Raw genomic sequence first — 16,970 nt, 5'->3', positions numbered from 1 at the left:
ACCTAGCCTACCTCACAGGTTTGTTGTGAGGTTAAAGGGAAGAGGAGAGCTATATATATTCCTCCTAAAGCAAAATACGGGAAAGGTGGTATGTGCGTGGGAAAAATACAATAAAATATATCAACAAATGGAGCTTTTGTACCTCTGTTGAAAAACATTATGTTGAAGGTTATATTGTATACAGGCTGAGTCTTCCTTATCAGGAATTGCAAAATCTCAAACACTCCAAAATCCAAAATTGGCCACATGGGTGGCTGAGATAGTGACACCTTTTCTTTCTGATGGTTAAGTGTATACATACTTTGTTTCATGCACAAAATTATTTAAAATATTGTGTATAAAATTACCTTTAGGTTATGTGTATAAAGTCTATACAGTACAAAACATAAATTAATTTCATGTTTAGACTTGAATCCCATTTTCAAGATATCAAATTATGTATATTCAAATATTACAAAATCAAAAAAAAAAAAAACCTCTCCAAAATCCAAAACAAATTCTGGTCCCAGGCATTTCAGATAAAGGGGACACAATCTGAGTGTGAGCAAGTGTGTAAGCTGGAATTTGGAGTGTCTCACATGGGAAGATAATAACTTCAGAGTTTCCACCTCTAAATGGGATGCTTCTACTTGTGTGAATTTATCCTCAGAAACAAAAGTCAGAGCTACATTCAGGTCAAGTCTCACAGATTGCTTGAGAGAAAGTGTAGACTAGAGACCTGAGGAAAATGCCAATGATATTTTGGGCAGCAACAATGACATAGGGGTTTGAGTGTTGAATGTGACTCTGGAGATCAGGGTTTGATCAGGGTTCCCTACTCTACCATGAAACTCACTTGGTGATCTTGGGCAAGTCACACACTCTCAAAGTGTGGCAATGGTAAACCTTTTCTGAACAAATCTGGCCAAGAAAACCCCATGGTATTAGCCTTAGGATCACCATGAGTTAGAAACAACTTGAAGGCACACAACAACAACAAAAGTGTAGGGTACCTCAAGCAACAAGCACTACTTCTCACCAGACCACTCTTCTGCTTCCTCCCTTCCCTGCCACCTGACTCTGTCTTTTTGCTCTCTGCTCCCAAATCAGGGACCCTCTCTGGTGAAGGGCCAGGAACAATGGCACTCAATGAACCACTGATAATCCAGCCCTGTCTGCTCCCATATAAGCAAAAGGCTGCTTGATTTTTCTTGCTGGCAATCCTCCTCTTCTTACAATATCACTGAAAGTCTTAAAACAGAGGTCTAGGGGGAACCTTTGACCTTCCAGATGTTGTTGGACTTCAGCTACTACAAAAGCTTGCTATTGGCTCTGTAAGCTAAAGGTTCAAGTGGAAGAAGTCCAAACCATCTGGGAGACCACAACCTTGGTCTCGGCTTACTTCCAACAATTCTCAGACCAAACCTTATAGCTCAGTCTTTCAGGTTCTGTATTAATAATAATAATAATAATAATAATAATTTATTTGTATCCCGCCCCTCTGAGAACAATCGGGGCGGCTAACAAAGTTAAAAATACAGCACATATAAAATCCCTGGTGCCCTCCCCTCCTTAAAAAGTATTAAATCCAATGCAGAATTAAAAACAAACAAACAAACAAAAAACATACAAGTTAAAAACTGACCAGAAGGTCAACAACATCACATCAGCCAACCATCAATGGGAGCGGCAGTATCTTATTCCCAGACCTTTTTCTGAGGCCGGGTTCTCTATTCTGGGAAGGCCTGCCGGAAGAGATTTAGAAGACTTCAGCTTTTGGAATGTTTTATCAAGTGTTCCTTGATTAAATCACAGAGACAATGCCGTCTTGGTCTGGAATATCAATATGCAAAGGGATCTTGCAGTACCTTTAACACTGTGCAGAAGAAGCTGTATCATAATCTTTCGTAGACTAGATCTGCATCTGAAGAAGTAGACCAAGTCTACACCAGTTTTAGTTTTAGTATTAAGTATTTAGTAGTGTACTAATACACCAGTATTAGTTTATGCTAAAAAGTCTTCCGCAGTTAGTCTCAAATGAGCTGTAAGATTCCTTTGCATGTTGATTAGATTAGTAATGGCAAGAGACAAGGCTCCTGTACAACTGATTGTCCCTGATTACTCATCTTCAGGGGATGGGCTTGCCAGATCTCATGGTGTAGTCCTAACCAAGTCCCTAGTTTTCGTGGGTCATCTCCAGGCAAGAGATGAGGGTATAAATTCTCCAGTTTTGGTGGCCTCAGCTATGGGCAAGATTTCCAGCTAGTAGAGTTGCAATTTGCAAAGTTTAATCGATTTGTTGATGCAACTTGCAAAAATTCTTCTTCCTGCCTTCCCATTTGAGTGCTAGGGCTCACCAACTGCTCTGCTTTGCATCCAGTCTCTGGCTTGAAGCAAGTACGCTAGATTCATAATGTGACAATGAATAATCCACTCATTGAACTTGATCTGGTAACAGACCCTTTAGCCAAGATTGATTCCTAAACAGAAAAATATCCTCCATATTCTGTCTTTAAGTGTGTGTGTGTGTGAACAAAATTCTGTGAGCAACTGCAGTTGGTATTTAATGCCTAACACTTAATAACATCACTAGGGGCTATCTCTAGGCCAGTGATGGCGAACCTATGGCACACATGCCAGAGGTGGCACTCAGAGCCCTCTCTATGGGCACACATGCTGTCTCCCTAGCACAGAGTTTGCCAGAGTTTCTTACTAGAAAGCCAGAGAGACGTGACACTTTGCAATAAATAAGTGGGGTCTGGATTGCAGTTTGGGCACTCGGTCTGTAAAAGGTTCACCATCACTGCTCTAGGCCTTAGGTTTTGGCCCTGAAATTTCAGGGCCTGGGACAATCCTGAACTGACAACCCTAGCAGCAGGAGTGTATTGTAAGGTTAACTTTCAGTTTCCGTAAAGCAGCAACAGCAGCAGTATCCAGCATACTTCGCTTGCTTGAATTGGGAATTTAACATGCACTGAAATCCCCTGTAGTGTACAGGAATTCCTTAACTGGGAAACAGATGCAGAAGTGTGTAGGAGGTTTGAAGTGGGTAGGAAGTTTCAGATGTGCTGCTCTGTTAAAAGAAAAGAAAAAGAATAAAGGAAGAGAGTCTCCCCTGCCTCATATTTTTTTCATCATAGGCTTAATTAATTTCTGGAATCAAGAGACTTCTGGCTGTTCAGTGTTGTTGCTTGCCAGGCAGTGTTTCATCACAGGTGTATCCTTTCTAAAACATAAGCATCTGAAAGCCTTGCCTGTCTTTCCCATTGTGATGGCAGGCTTTGTTTCCCTATGATTGTGCCAAATTGAACAGTTGAGAAAGGAAGAGAGAGCCAAATGTTCTCTTGGAAATGTAAAAAAGAGAGACAGTCCTACAGATTATTAACAGCAGCCCCATTAAAGTGTGATAGAGGATGGGGAGCAGAAGCAGTTAGGAATTAGTTTCCAGTAATGTTTCTTAACATTGTGAAATTAATGTGATGTAGTGGTTTGAGCACTGGACTGGGAGACAAAGGTTCAAATTTCCATTTAGCCATGGAAACCATTGGGTGATCTTGGACAATTCACACTCTTTCAGCCTCAGAGGAAGGCAATAACAAATGGCCTCTGAACAAACCTTGCCAAACCTTGTGATTATATCATATTATATTATGCCAGCAGGTCACTTATGTCTTGACAGAGATGCCTTACACTGTGCCCTTGTCCAAGAAGCAACTTATTCTTATACAAGTGACTCTTATGCTGCCTTAGTCATATTCAGGTCTCTAAGCTCACCATGGCCCTATCTTTCTATAGTGGTGTGATAGATGCTTCTGTGAGCCAAGAAGCTATACTGATGGCAGCAATGCTGCTGGTAGGGTTTCCCATCTCAGGCAGGCTTTTGCTGAGGAGCCAGACTAAATGTGCCAAACAGCTAGTGGGCAGCAACAGGAGGGGTTACACTGGCAGAGACGACAGTGGAACCATAACTAACACTTGTTAGTATTGTGGAGAAGGAGGCATGGTAAACCCCTTTTGAATGTCTTTTACCATGAAAACCCTATGGTGAGATATTCCAAAAATAAAACAAGAGATAATGCCAGAAGATGAGATGTTCAGATCAAAAGGTAAGTTACTGGGCTGAGAGAGCAACTATGAGTAGTGCTATGGCTTATGATGCAACTGCACTCAAGTTGAAAGTTGCAAATGCATCCAATCTCCTGTGTGCTTGCTTCTGTACCTTCTGTAACGCCAGCCCAAACTGTACATGTGGAAATAACAGGTCTATATGATGTACTACAAGTCTTCATTGATGCTTGATCCTGTGAAGGCTCCTGTGACTTGGGATTTCCTACTGATTGAGGAAAGGGGAGTGAAAAGGAAAGTGTGAAGGGCTTTACTCAAAATATATAGACATCTCTACAGGATCAGAGCCTCCTGTTTGCTTGTTTATATGCAGAGGAAAGGAAGGTGGAATATATCTGTTTATAGTCAATCCTGCTGGTAGGCAGAGTGAGGAGGTGATTTCATACAGCAGGTTTTGGGTATCATGAAAGATCACCAAAATTTTAGTTATTTAATTATTATGTGTTCTTACTATAAGAGATAGTGCTATCAGAGATGGAGAAAAATGCTTGTGGTATCTTCTGCCTCAAAGAGCCTGGTCTGCTTTTTGGTCTGTGCATCTTGACATTAGTAGGTGTTGCCATTTGCTACTCTACCCCACACAGCAAAATGTTCCATGCTGGAGCTGGCTTACAACAAATTTACACCTTTGTTTTAATCATATACTGCTTGAAGGGCAACTCTTAGTAGGAAAATGAAGGATAGCTATTACCATGGCATGCCTCTCTGCTTTCAGCTTAAATCTGAAGGTCAAACTGTCAGTGGGTGATTTATGTTACCTAGTTGTAGACCCCTATAGATGCTGGTTTCTTTCCCATGACATGCCTTTCATTGAAATAAATAGTACAGCAAGTCTAACAGTAGACTTGTGTTTAATGTTACATTAATAATAACCATTTTCTCTTCCCTATTTTTCCCCCACATCTCAGAGGCGGAACACAGCCCCAGTCCGGCGCATTGAACATTTGGTAAGACTCCATGTTATGCTGCTTTTGTCATCCTTGCTTGTGGAGCTTTCTAGTGTAAAGACTGGTTTGCTAAGAATTAAAAGCTGCATTTCAACCCACTATGCTGACACATAATCAGCAGAAGTGTACAATATGGTATTTTTCCCCTTTGGTTTTGTAGTTGCATTCATTTTCATACTTGAAGATCTCATTCTTTCCACAAATTCCTTCATTAAAACTGCATTAGGCTCAATCAACATTTCTGAAAGACTTATTTGTGTCACCGGATAGTTTTTGTTCTATTTAGTTGTATCCTAGTTTCCTGCTTTTTCTGTCTCTCTAACTTTCTGGACTTTTCTCCTCTGCTTCTGTGGGGAAGTGTTGACCTTACAGCTGCTTCCTGGTAGTCACCATTTCTTCTTCCCAGGTGCAATACTGTCCCCAGGCATTCTGAGAAAACTAGTGGCCACCACAGAAAAAGGGTACCCCACTCCTGCACAGATCTTGAACACATCTGTGCTGCTGTCATTGCAACAGATTCTCCCCTCATTAACTTCCTCATACAAAGAAGTACATATGCAAGTCTCAAACTGAAATACCATTTGTAACCTCTGTGCATTTGTTTCAGAACAAAAAAATGTACACTGAATCCTTGTATTCAGTACAGCTTTTTCCCATTTCAGTGTGAAAGCACACACCTAGTCTTCAGAGAATCAAACTATTAACCATTTCTGGTTAGGGTTCATCTGTGTTTACTCCACTTTGCAAATAAAATTCAATAACCATTTTTAGCTGCCTCCAGAACCACTTCAGTCCTAGTTCATAGAACCAGCTTGAATAGGAGTCATACTGTGGTGCTGATTTGCAAAGCAGGCTGGGGCAATTCCATGGGCCTAACTTAGTTCTGAGAGCCAGCATGGCATAATGGCTTGAATGTAGGTTGATTTCTGCTTGGCCATGAAACCCACTGGGTTATCTGTGTTCTCACTTTGACTTCCATGGCTACATCCTGTGGAACCTTGGGGTTTGTAGTTTTGGTCAGAAGCACCATAAAAGATCCTTGGCTGAGGATTCATACATCCCAGGATTCCATGTGATGTAGCCATGGCAATTAAAGTGGAATCAAAGCATTATATCTATGTAGTGAGAATGGGCTCCTTGAGTTTTCATGGCTCAGTGTGCTTCACTCCACCCTACTCTTTCCAAGTTGGGAAAGTTTAAAAGGACAGCGAACAAAAGCAAATGAAACAAAGAATATGTTAAACACTATTCTAACCCTACCAAATGTGAATTCTAAGGACAGAGGTGGAGCCCTGCCAGATTGGGCCAAAGGCTTATCAATATCGACATCCTGTTTCAAGCAGTGATTACCCATTTGCCACCACAACTCCACAAACTAGACAAGGGAGCCAGAATAGCCCCATCTTCACATTCCCTAGTAATGTGTTTAGAGACATAGCCAGTCTGTGATTCCTCTTCCCACTTAACTTTTATTCTGAGCTGCCATCCTGGATGTTTATGTTTTAGGGTTCTCTTCCACTAAACATGTAGTACAGAATTTCTCTGTGATGGTTCATGTTCTGTTCTTATTCAGCAAAAAAGGATTGGTTTGGTCTTTGGTAGCAGGCGAAATAGGATTTTAGTCAGTTTTGTACCTTCCAACATTGCACAAATGAAAACCGTGATGACTGTGGCTAAGCAAAATCAAGATGGCAAAAGTTATTAATGGAAAAGAAAACACAAACTAGGAGAGGGTGCAGCAGTTTGCTTTTGCTCAAGCCTACTGGGAACTGCAAGATCTGCTTTATCCTCCTCTTCCCTTCTGAGTTAACTGAGAGCAAACTTTCTGCACAATTTGCAGTAACAGAAGTAAACTGAGGACAAAGAGTGAAACTGGGAAGAGGAGAGACCAACTGGGATATTTATAAGCAGCTGAAAAATTAGGATGACAAAATATTTAATTGGGACCGTCCCTGCCAAATGGAGACAGTTGAAGAGTATGCAAGTTGACCTTTAGTTTGAATGCTTGCAGACAATGGAGGCAAAAGGAATTGCAAGCAAAGTAGAAACTGTACTGTATTGGCTGCTCGTTTTACATAGCTGCTCTGAGCAATCATAATTCTTAGCATTTGTTACATTCTTTTGGAGTATTCCAGCTACTTCAGATATATTGTTATAACCTTTACTATTGCCATTTGAAGTGGATCAGTATTTTTGGCATCATATTGCAGGAAGAGACCCAAAGCTGAAAGTGTATTCAAGCTAGCCCAGATCTTTGGACTACAGCTCTGATCTTGCCAAAAGTCAACCAATGAGTCAATGGCAAGATCTAAATCAAGTTTTCATGATTCATAGCTCAAGGGCAAATTACATATTAAAGAAACATGCTTAAACTGGCTACTTTTCTTTTGAAGGAAAAGCAGTCATGTGGGTCTCTGATCCTAAATGTGTTCCCAATTTGGATTAAAATTTCCTTCTAGTTTCTGACAATAAATACACCAGTTCCCAATTAGTTATTTGCCCCCAATGTGGTATTTGCTGTAGAGAATATTTCTGTGCATAGTAGGACCCAGTTAATGGGAACACTTTCCATATTGGAATTCTGCATGGCTTTCTCAGCCAAAATAAAAGTAGCCAACTCAAGCCTGTATTCTTAGAAATATATGTATATAAATCTTGTAATGTAATGTTACTTACATTGTTTCAAACATTTGTTGTTGTTGTTGTTGTTGAGTGCCTTGTAGCTATTTCCGACTTATTGCAACACTAAGAAAGACCGGGCCTATTATGAGGTTTACTTGGTAATATTCGTTTAGATGGGGTTTGTTTTTGCTCCTCTCTGAAGCAGAAAGAGTGTGACTTGCCTAAGATCACCAATGGGTTTCCATGGCCAAGTGGGGATTGAAATCCTGTTCTCTAGAATCCTAATCCAACATTCAGACCACTAACCCATGTTGGTTTATACTCTATTTTTCATTATTAAAATGCTCACAAAGCAAGGTCCAGTGCTATGAAAACACCATACAATGATACAGAGAACATTAGTAAATATAAATTAAATCAAATCAAATCAGGTAAAAGGAGGTCCACAACCAAACAAGTTACAAAGCACAATAACACAGATTCCATTCCAAGCCTGGGTGAATAAATAGATTTTCAGTTGATGGTAAAAGCTTATATGACTCTGATCAAACTGTGTTCAAACAGAGTTTAATTCAAGATTATGCATGGCAAGTAATGATGTTACCTGTAACAAAGTTGTGGAAGTAACATAAAATAAAATGTCCCTTTTGCATAACAATGTAATGGTTGGCAAAGCTGACACACTTGTAATCTAATGTTTGCTTATGACTTCCCAAATGTTACTGAGGGGATTTTTTTGGCCATTTCCCTCTTAGTAAAGTTTTTTTAAGTTAAAAATTAATTAAAAAGCAACATGTTCCCTTTAAAGTAAGCAGTAACATACTGTCTTTAAAATAATAGCCAAAATTCCATTGCTAAACTTTACTGGAGAAGAGCCATCAAATCAATTAGATTTATCTATGTGTTGATTCACCATTCAGCAATGTACTGACTGGGCCTGGCTTAGCTGGGATGCACCAACAGGATTATGGCCAATAACAGTAAAAACAACAACAGAATATTTAAAATAATATTCCAACTTCTCTGTCTGAGAGGTGGGAGGGATTTCCACAGGTAAGATCTCTCCTTGTCTGCTAGATCTTAATATCTCTTAATGTTTCTCAGCTCTCACACCAACCAGGGCTCAGTGACCTCCTTCAACATGTGCCTTGGTTGTATTACATCTTCCATGCTTTGCTTCTATTTGACATTAGGTGGCAAACAACAGTATCCAGTGGAGGTTGGTGGCTTCAATATCAGTGGGGTGGGGGTAGGCAATCCACTCTGGGTTTAAGAAATTTAAGTATTGAACCCATTTGTGGGGATATGATTCAGCAGCTTGGATAGCTTCAAACTGAACTTCAGAGGAAGCTCATTGCCCAGCTACCACTGATAGGATCCCTTAGACAAAGCCAGTATTCGAAGTATCCCCTAGACAAAGCCAGTATAGGAATCTGGTGGCACCTTTCAGACTAAGTGAAAGGAAGAAGTTGGTACCATGAGCTTTCATAGACTTGAGCCTGCTTCCTCAGATACATGAGGACAAAGCCAGTGAAACTTCTTTATACCCTGCATGACTGGGTAGGGAATGAAGAGAAGATCCACCTAATCTAATCTGGTTTGATATAGATTAATTTAATCTCTTTGTTTCTGTCATCTAACCATCTATGGTGATTTGACTAAAGGACTAGGTTATGAGTTTGTTGTCTGGAGAGCCAGCATGGTATAGTGGTTTGAGCACTGAACGATGACTCTGGGGACCAGGGTCCAAATCCCCACTTAGCCATGGAAACCCACTGAGGGACCTTGGACTAGTCACCCTCTTGCAGTCTCAGAGAAAGACAAAGGCAAACTCACTTTGAACAAATCTTGTCAAGAAAATCCTATAAGGTCACCTCATGCTCGCCGTAAATTGGAAACAACTTAAAGATACCCAACAATAACAGTTTGAAGTTTGGTTGTTAAAATTAAACAACCAGGAAGTGGAATAGTGGGAGGTTCTTTGAAAATACTGATGCTAATCTTTGTCCGATGACTAGCACTGCAGAACCGACAGTGATGGGCACGTGATGAGCTGTAAAGTCCCACTCAAGACTGTGGTTCTAGCACCCTTTTACATGCAAACTTGCTTCCCATCTGCTGGACTCCTGAATGTTTTGTATGTAAACACCTGGTCAGAAGAAAGGCACGACAAGCTTCCTCATGATGCGGACACTGACTTCTGCAGGGGAGAAAAATCAATTCCCAAGTCTGTCTTCAACTCAGAGAAACAGGGAGAGCAAACTATAGGCCCTCATTCAACCCTCTCCCCCAGGAAAGTGCCCAGGAAAGTAGGCTATGGATATATTTACTAAGTTTATATTTTAAAGGGAAACAAATCTTGTGCTACCCTAAAGACCAACAAAATCATTACAGCCTAAGCATTTGTAATAAGCTTTATTATGGCATTAGCTTTAATCTTCATCAGATTAAAAAGAGGCTGACAGCAATATTAATCACTGTTCCAAAGACTCGACATTAAGAACTGATTGAAATCCAACTTCTTTCCAAATCTGATGTTCTATATTTTCCTGTGTTGCTTTGTTACTTGTTTATTATCAGTTGTAGGAAGACGGCAATGATGAATTTATTATTGCCAGAGGTAAGAACATATGAATGTATGAAGAACCATGTTGAATTGACCCAAAGGATTCTGTAGTCTAGCAACCCATCAACAGAATAGCCAATCATTTCCCTATTGGAAACTCTGTTGGTGGTGACTTTAGAAAGACCACCAGAAAGCTATCCGTTCTTCAGGTTTATGCGGTCATTTTCAGTCAGTTTCCTCCTCATCCTCCCTTGTTACTTTTGTATTTGACAGTGCTTTTATCCTCAAGACTTTTCACTAAATGTTGTCCTCCTGCATTCTCTCCTTGCTTTGATTTTTCCAGGGCTCCACTAAGTCTCTGAACACTGCAAAGCAACGGAACACACTGCCCCGGTAAGGATCTATGCTCCAGATTGATTTCAGGAATATTTGCAACAGAGATTTGGTAATTTAACAACCTCTGGATTTGTGGATAAAATGTCTTAGTTATTATCTATTCATGGATGGAACCAGTATACAGCGAAAGCAATTATGAAAAGATTGGATGAAAAAAAAGTAGAGATCCAAAACACGCTGCAGAAATAATCCAGTTTGAGACCACTTTAACTGTTATGGCTCAATGCTAGGGAATTCTGGGAACCATAGTTTTGTGAGACATTTAGCCTTCTCTTTCAGAGCGCTCTGGTACCACAATAAACTACAGTGCCCAGGATTCCCTATCACTGAGCCAGGGCAGTTAAAGTGGTCTCAAACTGGATTACTTCTGCAGTGTGTCTAAATATGTGTGTGCAGTGTGCCACAGTTAACTTTAAATTCTAGTCTCTTTTTATGGGTTTTTCCCCCAAGAAAGGCATAGTGATACAAATATAATAATTTAAGCAGACATCTTGACATTTGGGAAGATTTGGTTGTTGTAATTTTTTATGTATTAATGTGTTCTGTATGCATAATGTATATTGTTTACTGTGTGTTATTTTGTTTGGGTGCAAAACTAATAAAAATATTTATTTTTTATAAAAAGTATCTGTGGCCTGAGTGGAAAGGCCAGTCTTGTTGAGGATGAAGTGGGATGGGGCAATATAAAAGGACCTCAGCCAGTTTCTGGTCTATCGCACCCTTTGGTAAACTCCTCTTTGTATTACAACTTCTACAAGCAACGTCTCTTTCAGAAAGCATTAATTTAAGCCCCCTTGCTTAATTATCAGAGGCATGCATCTGGAATGCTGGGACTAATTCCTATTGGTCATGTTCAACAGGAGGAAAGACCAAGAGGAAACATAATGATCTCAGGATCAAGAAAGGTGTATTCCTGAGTCAGCTAAGTCACAGTTATATGAGCTCATTTCTAATGCAGATGCATATCCAAATTTTCTGTTTCAGAGAATTTAGCCTAATGGAGTCGCAGAGTTTACGTGGTGATATGGAAGGATGTACACAGACCTCCTATCCCTATAATTCCCCAGAGCCCTATGTAACAGGCTTCTATCTTATCCTAACTCCATTCCACCCATATCTTGACTACATGATTACATCCTTAAGGAACTCTTTTTAAAATCTGTGCCAAATTCCCAAAGTATTAAATGAAGACCATACTGAGAACATAAGCTTTCCAGAGCATATCTAAAGAACTGAGTTTAGGAATGAGAATTCACAGAGTGATCTGTGTGCCTGGAGAATGGACCTCAATTTATACTTGAGTGCAACCAATCTGTGCACAAATCTAATGCTAGCCACCAGAATGGACATTTGGGGAAGGGGCTTGTCCAGGTATCTGACCATCATTGTAGGATGTTGACATCTCTACATATAAGCAAAAGAGTAGGCTCCTAAATAGTTTCCCATTTTGATTTTCATAAGAAGTGGGGAAAGGGGAAAAACTTTCCCCTCAACATTCATTTATTGTGAATATTTTTGCCTTTGGTAGTTGCTTCCCTTAAAAAACAAAACAAACCCCTGTGCTGCTGATTTGGTCTCATTTTTTCCTTCCACATTACTATGTCATTCTCTTCCACAGTGAACATGATGCTGTCATGCTACTATTTAACTATTCAGATTTGGCTATATGAGGCAGGCATGGGGGTAAGAGGAAGAAGAAAATTAAGAGCGAAGGCAATATTTCCTGAATCAGTTACATAAATAATGCCAAACAACAAGGAATTGCACAAAAGGGAGCAAGGAATTTATAAAGCTGTGTAGCTATTCTGATTGGGCTGCATGTTCACTTCTAGTCTATGAAAGACAATTTAAAGTAGTTCAGGAAGTACTAGTTTTATTCTGAATGGATAAATACTATTGCTCACTTTTGATACATATAAAAAAAATGGAGAGGTGGGGAGACATAATTGGATATCGCTGAAAATATTTTGAAAAGTGCTTCCTGCTTTTTGGATCAGTCCCACCAACTCAGCTTTCCAGAACAAGCATTGTATAACTGCAGGCCATTATGTATGACTCTAGTCCAGCAAGCTGTATCTCCTCATGTCTGGATAAGGAAGTATTTCCCCTATCCCCATATCTCTTTTCTTCTTCCCACAATGACTTAAGACCAATGATGGTAAGGTGCTTTGTCAGATACTACCACCTTCTTGGGGGAGACTGTGCCCTAATGTTTACCAGTAGGAGGTCAGATGGTAAGCCTTTTTCTTGACTTATCATAAAAAGATATAAAGGAATCTGTATCACTTTTGAAACTAACAGCTACCTAGCATAAGCTTTCATGGTCTATCCAGTCCAGATGCATCTTGATTTGTCATGTGAGGCTGCCAAGTTATTTTCTGTCATATAGAAGATGAAGCAGAGATAGGCAAGCTGCCACAGTCCAGAATTAATGCAGTTTGTCATGTTTGGCTCCATCCTGTGGAATCCTAGGATTTATTGGGGGGGGGGGGGTCGGCACAGACATCTCAGACAGAAAAGGCTAGATGTCTCACAAAACTACAGATTCCCAGAATTCCATAGCATTGAGCCATGGCAGTTAAAATGGTGTTGATCTGAATTAATTCTGCAGTGTAGATGCAGCCTTGATTTCTGTTGCTCAGGATGGAACAATTAGATCTAATGTGTGGATATTCCAAGATAGTGGCTATTGGCTCAATGGAAATTATCACACCGGCAAAAAAGATGGGAGCATAGTGATCCCATGAATATCAAGCGATAACATGAAGATTATCACATTATGTCGTGCAATGTCACGATTTTCCCGCAAATAAAGTGGAATCCTAATACCTCTTTTTATTCATGAGGATTTTTCATGAATAAAGAGCAGTGCAATGTCTTTTGATAATCTTCATGTTATTGTGTGATATTGACAGGAGCATACCACTATGCTCCCGTCTTTTTTGCCAGTGTGATAATCTCCAATATTAGAAGAAGCACCTGTGCAATTATATAGTTGTATGCAGACAATTTAAAACTAATCAGCAGATTTGAAACCACACAGATATCCCGTTTTTTATAGTTTTCTGTTTTGCATTAACATTTTCTTTCTTAGGTTCTTGTAGGACTGTGATATGCTGAGCCATTTAAGATTAGAAAGTACCCCTGAAGGGCCTGACTCCCTCAAAGCTTATTCCTTCCTTTATTTAGGAGTTTCAGTTTGGACCACGTAATGGAACGCAAGTATGACTTTGACCTCATCTACATCACTGAACGCATCATTTCAGTCTTTTTTCCCCCTGCCTTGGAGGAACAACGTTACCGTAGCAATCTCCGGGAAGTAGCCCAGATGCTAAAATCCAAGCATGAAGACAAATACATGGTAAAGTGTCCAAGAAAAAACAAGGGGGGATTAGTGGGGAGCAGTTATTGTAATCTAATTGCTTAAAAACAAAATGGCTTGCTTTCTGGATACATGGGTTTGACTGAGTGCTTAGATCAGAATTCAAAGACATAATCTGGAATAACAATATGCAAAGTGATCTTGTAGCACCTTTGAGGCTGTGTGTGAAAGACGTTGTAGCATAAGCTTTCATAAACTTCGTCTACTTCCTTAAATGCATGGAGTGAGACAGTCTCAAAGGTGCTACAAGATCTCTTTGCACATTGTTTAGAGCAAGTGTGGGGCAAATAGAACTCTCTACATGGTGTCAAACTGCCACTGCCATCAGCCCTCACCAGCAGAGTTGTGGTTGTTGGGAGTTGCAGTCCAAAAACATCTGGAAACAAGAAATTTGACCTGTGGCATATAATGGTTTGAGTGTTGGACTATGACTCTGGAGACCAGGGTTCGATTCCCAGCTCGACCATGAAATCCACTGGGTGACCTTGGGCAAGTTACATGCTCTCAGCCTCAGGGAAAGGCAAGGGCAAACTTCCTCTGAACAAATCTTGCCAAGAAAACCCCCATGATAAGTTCCCCTTAGGGTCAGCATAAATCAGAAATGACTTGAAGGCACACAACACACATGCACAATGTGCCTGCCTTTTTTGATGAAATGGAAAGAGATTTTGAACATTTCCAGATTCTCTTTCATTCTAACACAAATACGTTTGTACATCTTGTGGGTTGGAGTAAGGCTATATTTTGAATGTAAGCTTGCAGAGGAAGAGGAAGCACAAGGAAATGCTGCACCCTGTGGCATTGCATTGTATGAAGATGCAAGGCCAGCTTGATGTGTTTTGATTCCTTAGGCAAAGAACAAGATGGTCCCCCCTTGTGTTCCATGTACAAAAACTGACTGGATTGGCAGCTGACTGCCCTCTTTCGTTATAGCACTGTGGTTATACTTTAAACATGCCCTCATGCTGTGGAGTCCTGGGATATGTAATTTGGTGAGGCGCTAGAGCTCTCTGGGCTAAGAATTGTAAGCACTCCTTCTCCAACCAATCTTGTCATTTCATAGGCTGGAAATTAAGGATTCGTAGTGCTATAATGGTGTTGTGTGAAAGGGCCTTCTTTCTGTAGGAAGCAGGCTAGTTTAGTGGCACAGGGAGGACAACTCGCAGTTCTCCAAAATCTTGCTGCTTCCTCCCAAATCTTCTGCCTACAGCAATTGCCTCCTTGTGCCTAATGGCAGGTCCAGCCCTGGAAAAGGAATTGCAAATTAGAATAAGAGTGAAAGGTGGGATTGCCAACATTTGATTTAAAAAAAATGTTTCCTGGGTGGGTTGTGGGTTGAGAAAACCACTATGAACTTTGATAATTCCAGGAGTGGAGGTGAAATGGAATCTAGAGGTGTGTGATCTTTCAGGTGATATTTCTTTGATGAGATAATTTTTGTCAGTCAAGTAAATGTAAGGATTGGTTGACAAACCTTGCTAAAGCATACTTGCAAATCTTGGAGACCAATCAGATGTCTCTTTCTTTCTACAGCTCCTGAACTTGTCAGAGAAACGGCATGACATCATCAGGCTAAACCCCAAGGTGAGAAGGAGAGGAGCTGTATGTAAAATAATTTTCTTAATTTCCCCACATGTAGAGCTTAGACGAGGTTGAATGGGTTTGGACTACAGCTGTCAGTGTCCTCTAGTGAGCATAGCCACTGGTCTTTCCAACTGCGGGAGTTGGGACTTGTAGTCCTAAACTTCATTTTTCCAACTTCTGCCCAAGTGGAAGGTAAACAGATCACAATTTCAGCAAATCAAAAGGAGAGAGGAATATGAATCCATGAATAGACAGTGCCACACATTTTGGTGACAACTGGTGCTGAAATGGATGACTATTGCTCCACTGAGTGTATTGCCACTGATTCCTGGTCCTTTCAAGACCTATCTTGAGTCTGGATGACTGAAGGAGTGATATCTCCCTTCCCTGCCTCTTTAGTGAGGCCAGTCTGATACAATAATTTCTAATTCAGGTGAAATACTCGGATGTGGTGTTGTGTAATGAGTGTTTATTTGCTCTGTGATATACGATGAATGTATGTATAAAATAAGAGAGTGAATTAGTCTTTGCTTCATCTGCACAGGGATTATTCAGATACACTGTAAAATCAATTTTAAAAAGCCATGATTTCACACTAATGAAACATGGCAAAGTTTCCCCAAATCCACCAATATACAATCTTCTGTCATGGTGTGTGTTATATAACTTTACATATACTTAGCTATGTAGCAGAAGTGCTAAGAACCCCTATTAGTACATTGCAAAGTTCTGTTAAGTGACAACAGCAAGAGTGTTCCAATGCTCATCAGGCTTTACTAGCAACCTAGCCACTGTCATGTTCAACAGGACCGATGTTCATTGGTCCCAATGAGTATCAGTCCTTTCACTGGTTCCCCTGCATAGTAACATAACAGTGGCCTTTTACTGGATACCGATGTTATGAAACTGCCCAGTTCTTATTCCCACAGACATAAATCCACTTACAAAGATGTAAGTCCCTCACTGGATTTTGGCCAATGTCAATTATTTAAAAGTAAAATAAGGAGCGAAGCAAACAGGCAGGCAGGAACAGCTAGAAGCCACTCCCAGCCTGATCACTCTGGGACCATGGTGAACACATGCCATGACCCTGAGGGTGCTTCCTCCCGTGGCCCCAAATAGGGGCTGAAAAGATCAGCTCCTTTTGCAGCTGGCTTTGGACCACCTTAGACCACCCCAGTGCAGCCCCAGGGTGACTTCCAGGCACTCGGGGAGCATGCGTTGTGTAAATGCCATGCCTCTGGAGTGGCTGGAAGCCACCCCTGTCTGCCCATCTGTTTCAGGCTTAAGTTTCTAGTCTTCAAGGTTTGAGGAGGATGGTCCATTTAAGTGTACAGTTTGTCCGATAGACGCCTAAATACCCAATGGA

The 16,970-nt window shown here is 40.5% G+C and overlaps 1 protein-coding gene across 9 annotated transcripts in view; it reads left to right on the top strand.

Annotated features, from left to right (window-relative positions):
* Nucleotides 1-16,970, top strand: part of TNS2 (tensin 2) — a 156,137-nt gene that overhangs the window by 109,144 nt on the left and 30,023 nt on the right. For all 9 annotated transcript variants that reach the window (XM_042455680.1, XM_042455684.1, XM_042455683.1 and 6 more), the window contains 4 exons: nucleotides 5,013-5,051; nucleotides 10,583-10,632; nucleotides 13,825-13,996; nucleotides 15,551-15,601. In XM_042455680.1, the coding sequence (XP_042311614.1) occupies nucleotides 5,013-5,051; nucleotides 10,583-10,632; nucleotides 13,825-13,996; nucleotides 15,551-15,601 (312 nt within the window). The remainder of the gene's footprint in view (nucleotides 1-5,012; nucleotides 5,052-10,582; nucleotides 10,633-13,824; nucleotides 13,997-15,550; nucleotides 15,602-16,970) is intronic.

Source organism: Sceloporus undulatus, chromosome 2 (genome assembly GCF_019175285.1).
Source record: "Sceloporus undulatus isolate JIND9_A2432 ecotype Alabama chromosome 2, SceUnd_v1.1, whole genome shotgun sequence".
Taxonomy (NCBI): Eukaryota; Metazoa; Chordata; class Lepidosauria; order Squamata; family Phrynosomatidae; genus Sceloporus; species Sceloporus undulatus.
The sequence above is the reverse complement of the archived record's forward strand: the minus strand, read 5'-3'. Positions and strand labels throughout refer to the sequence as shown.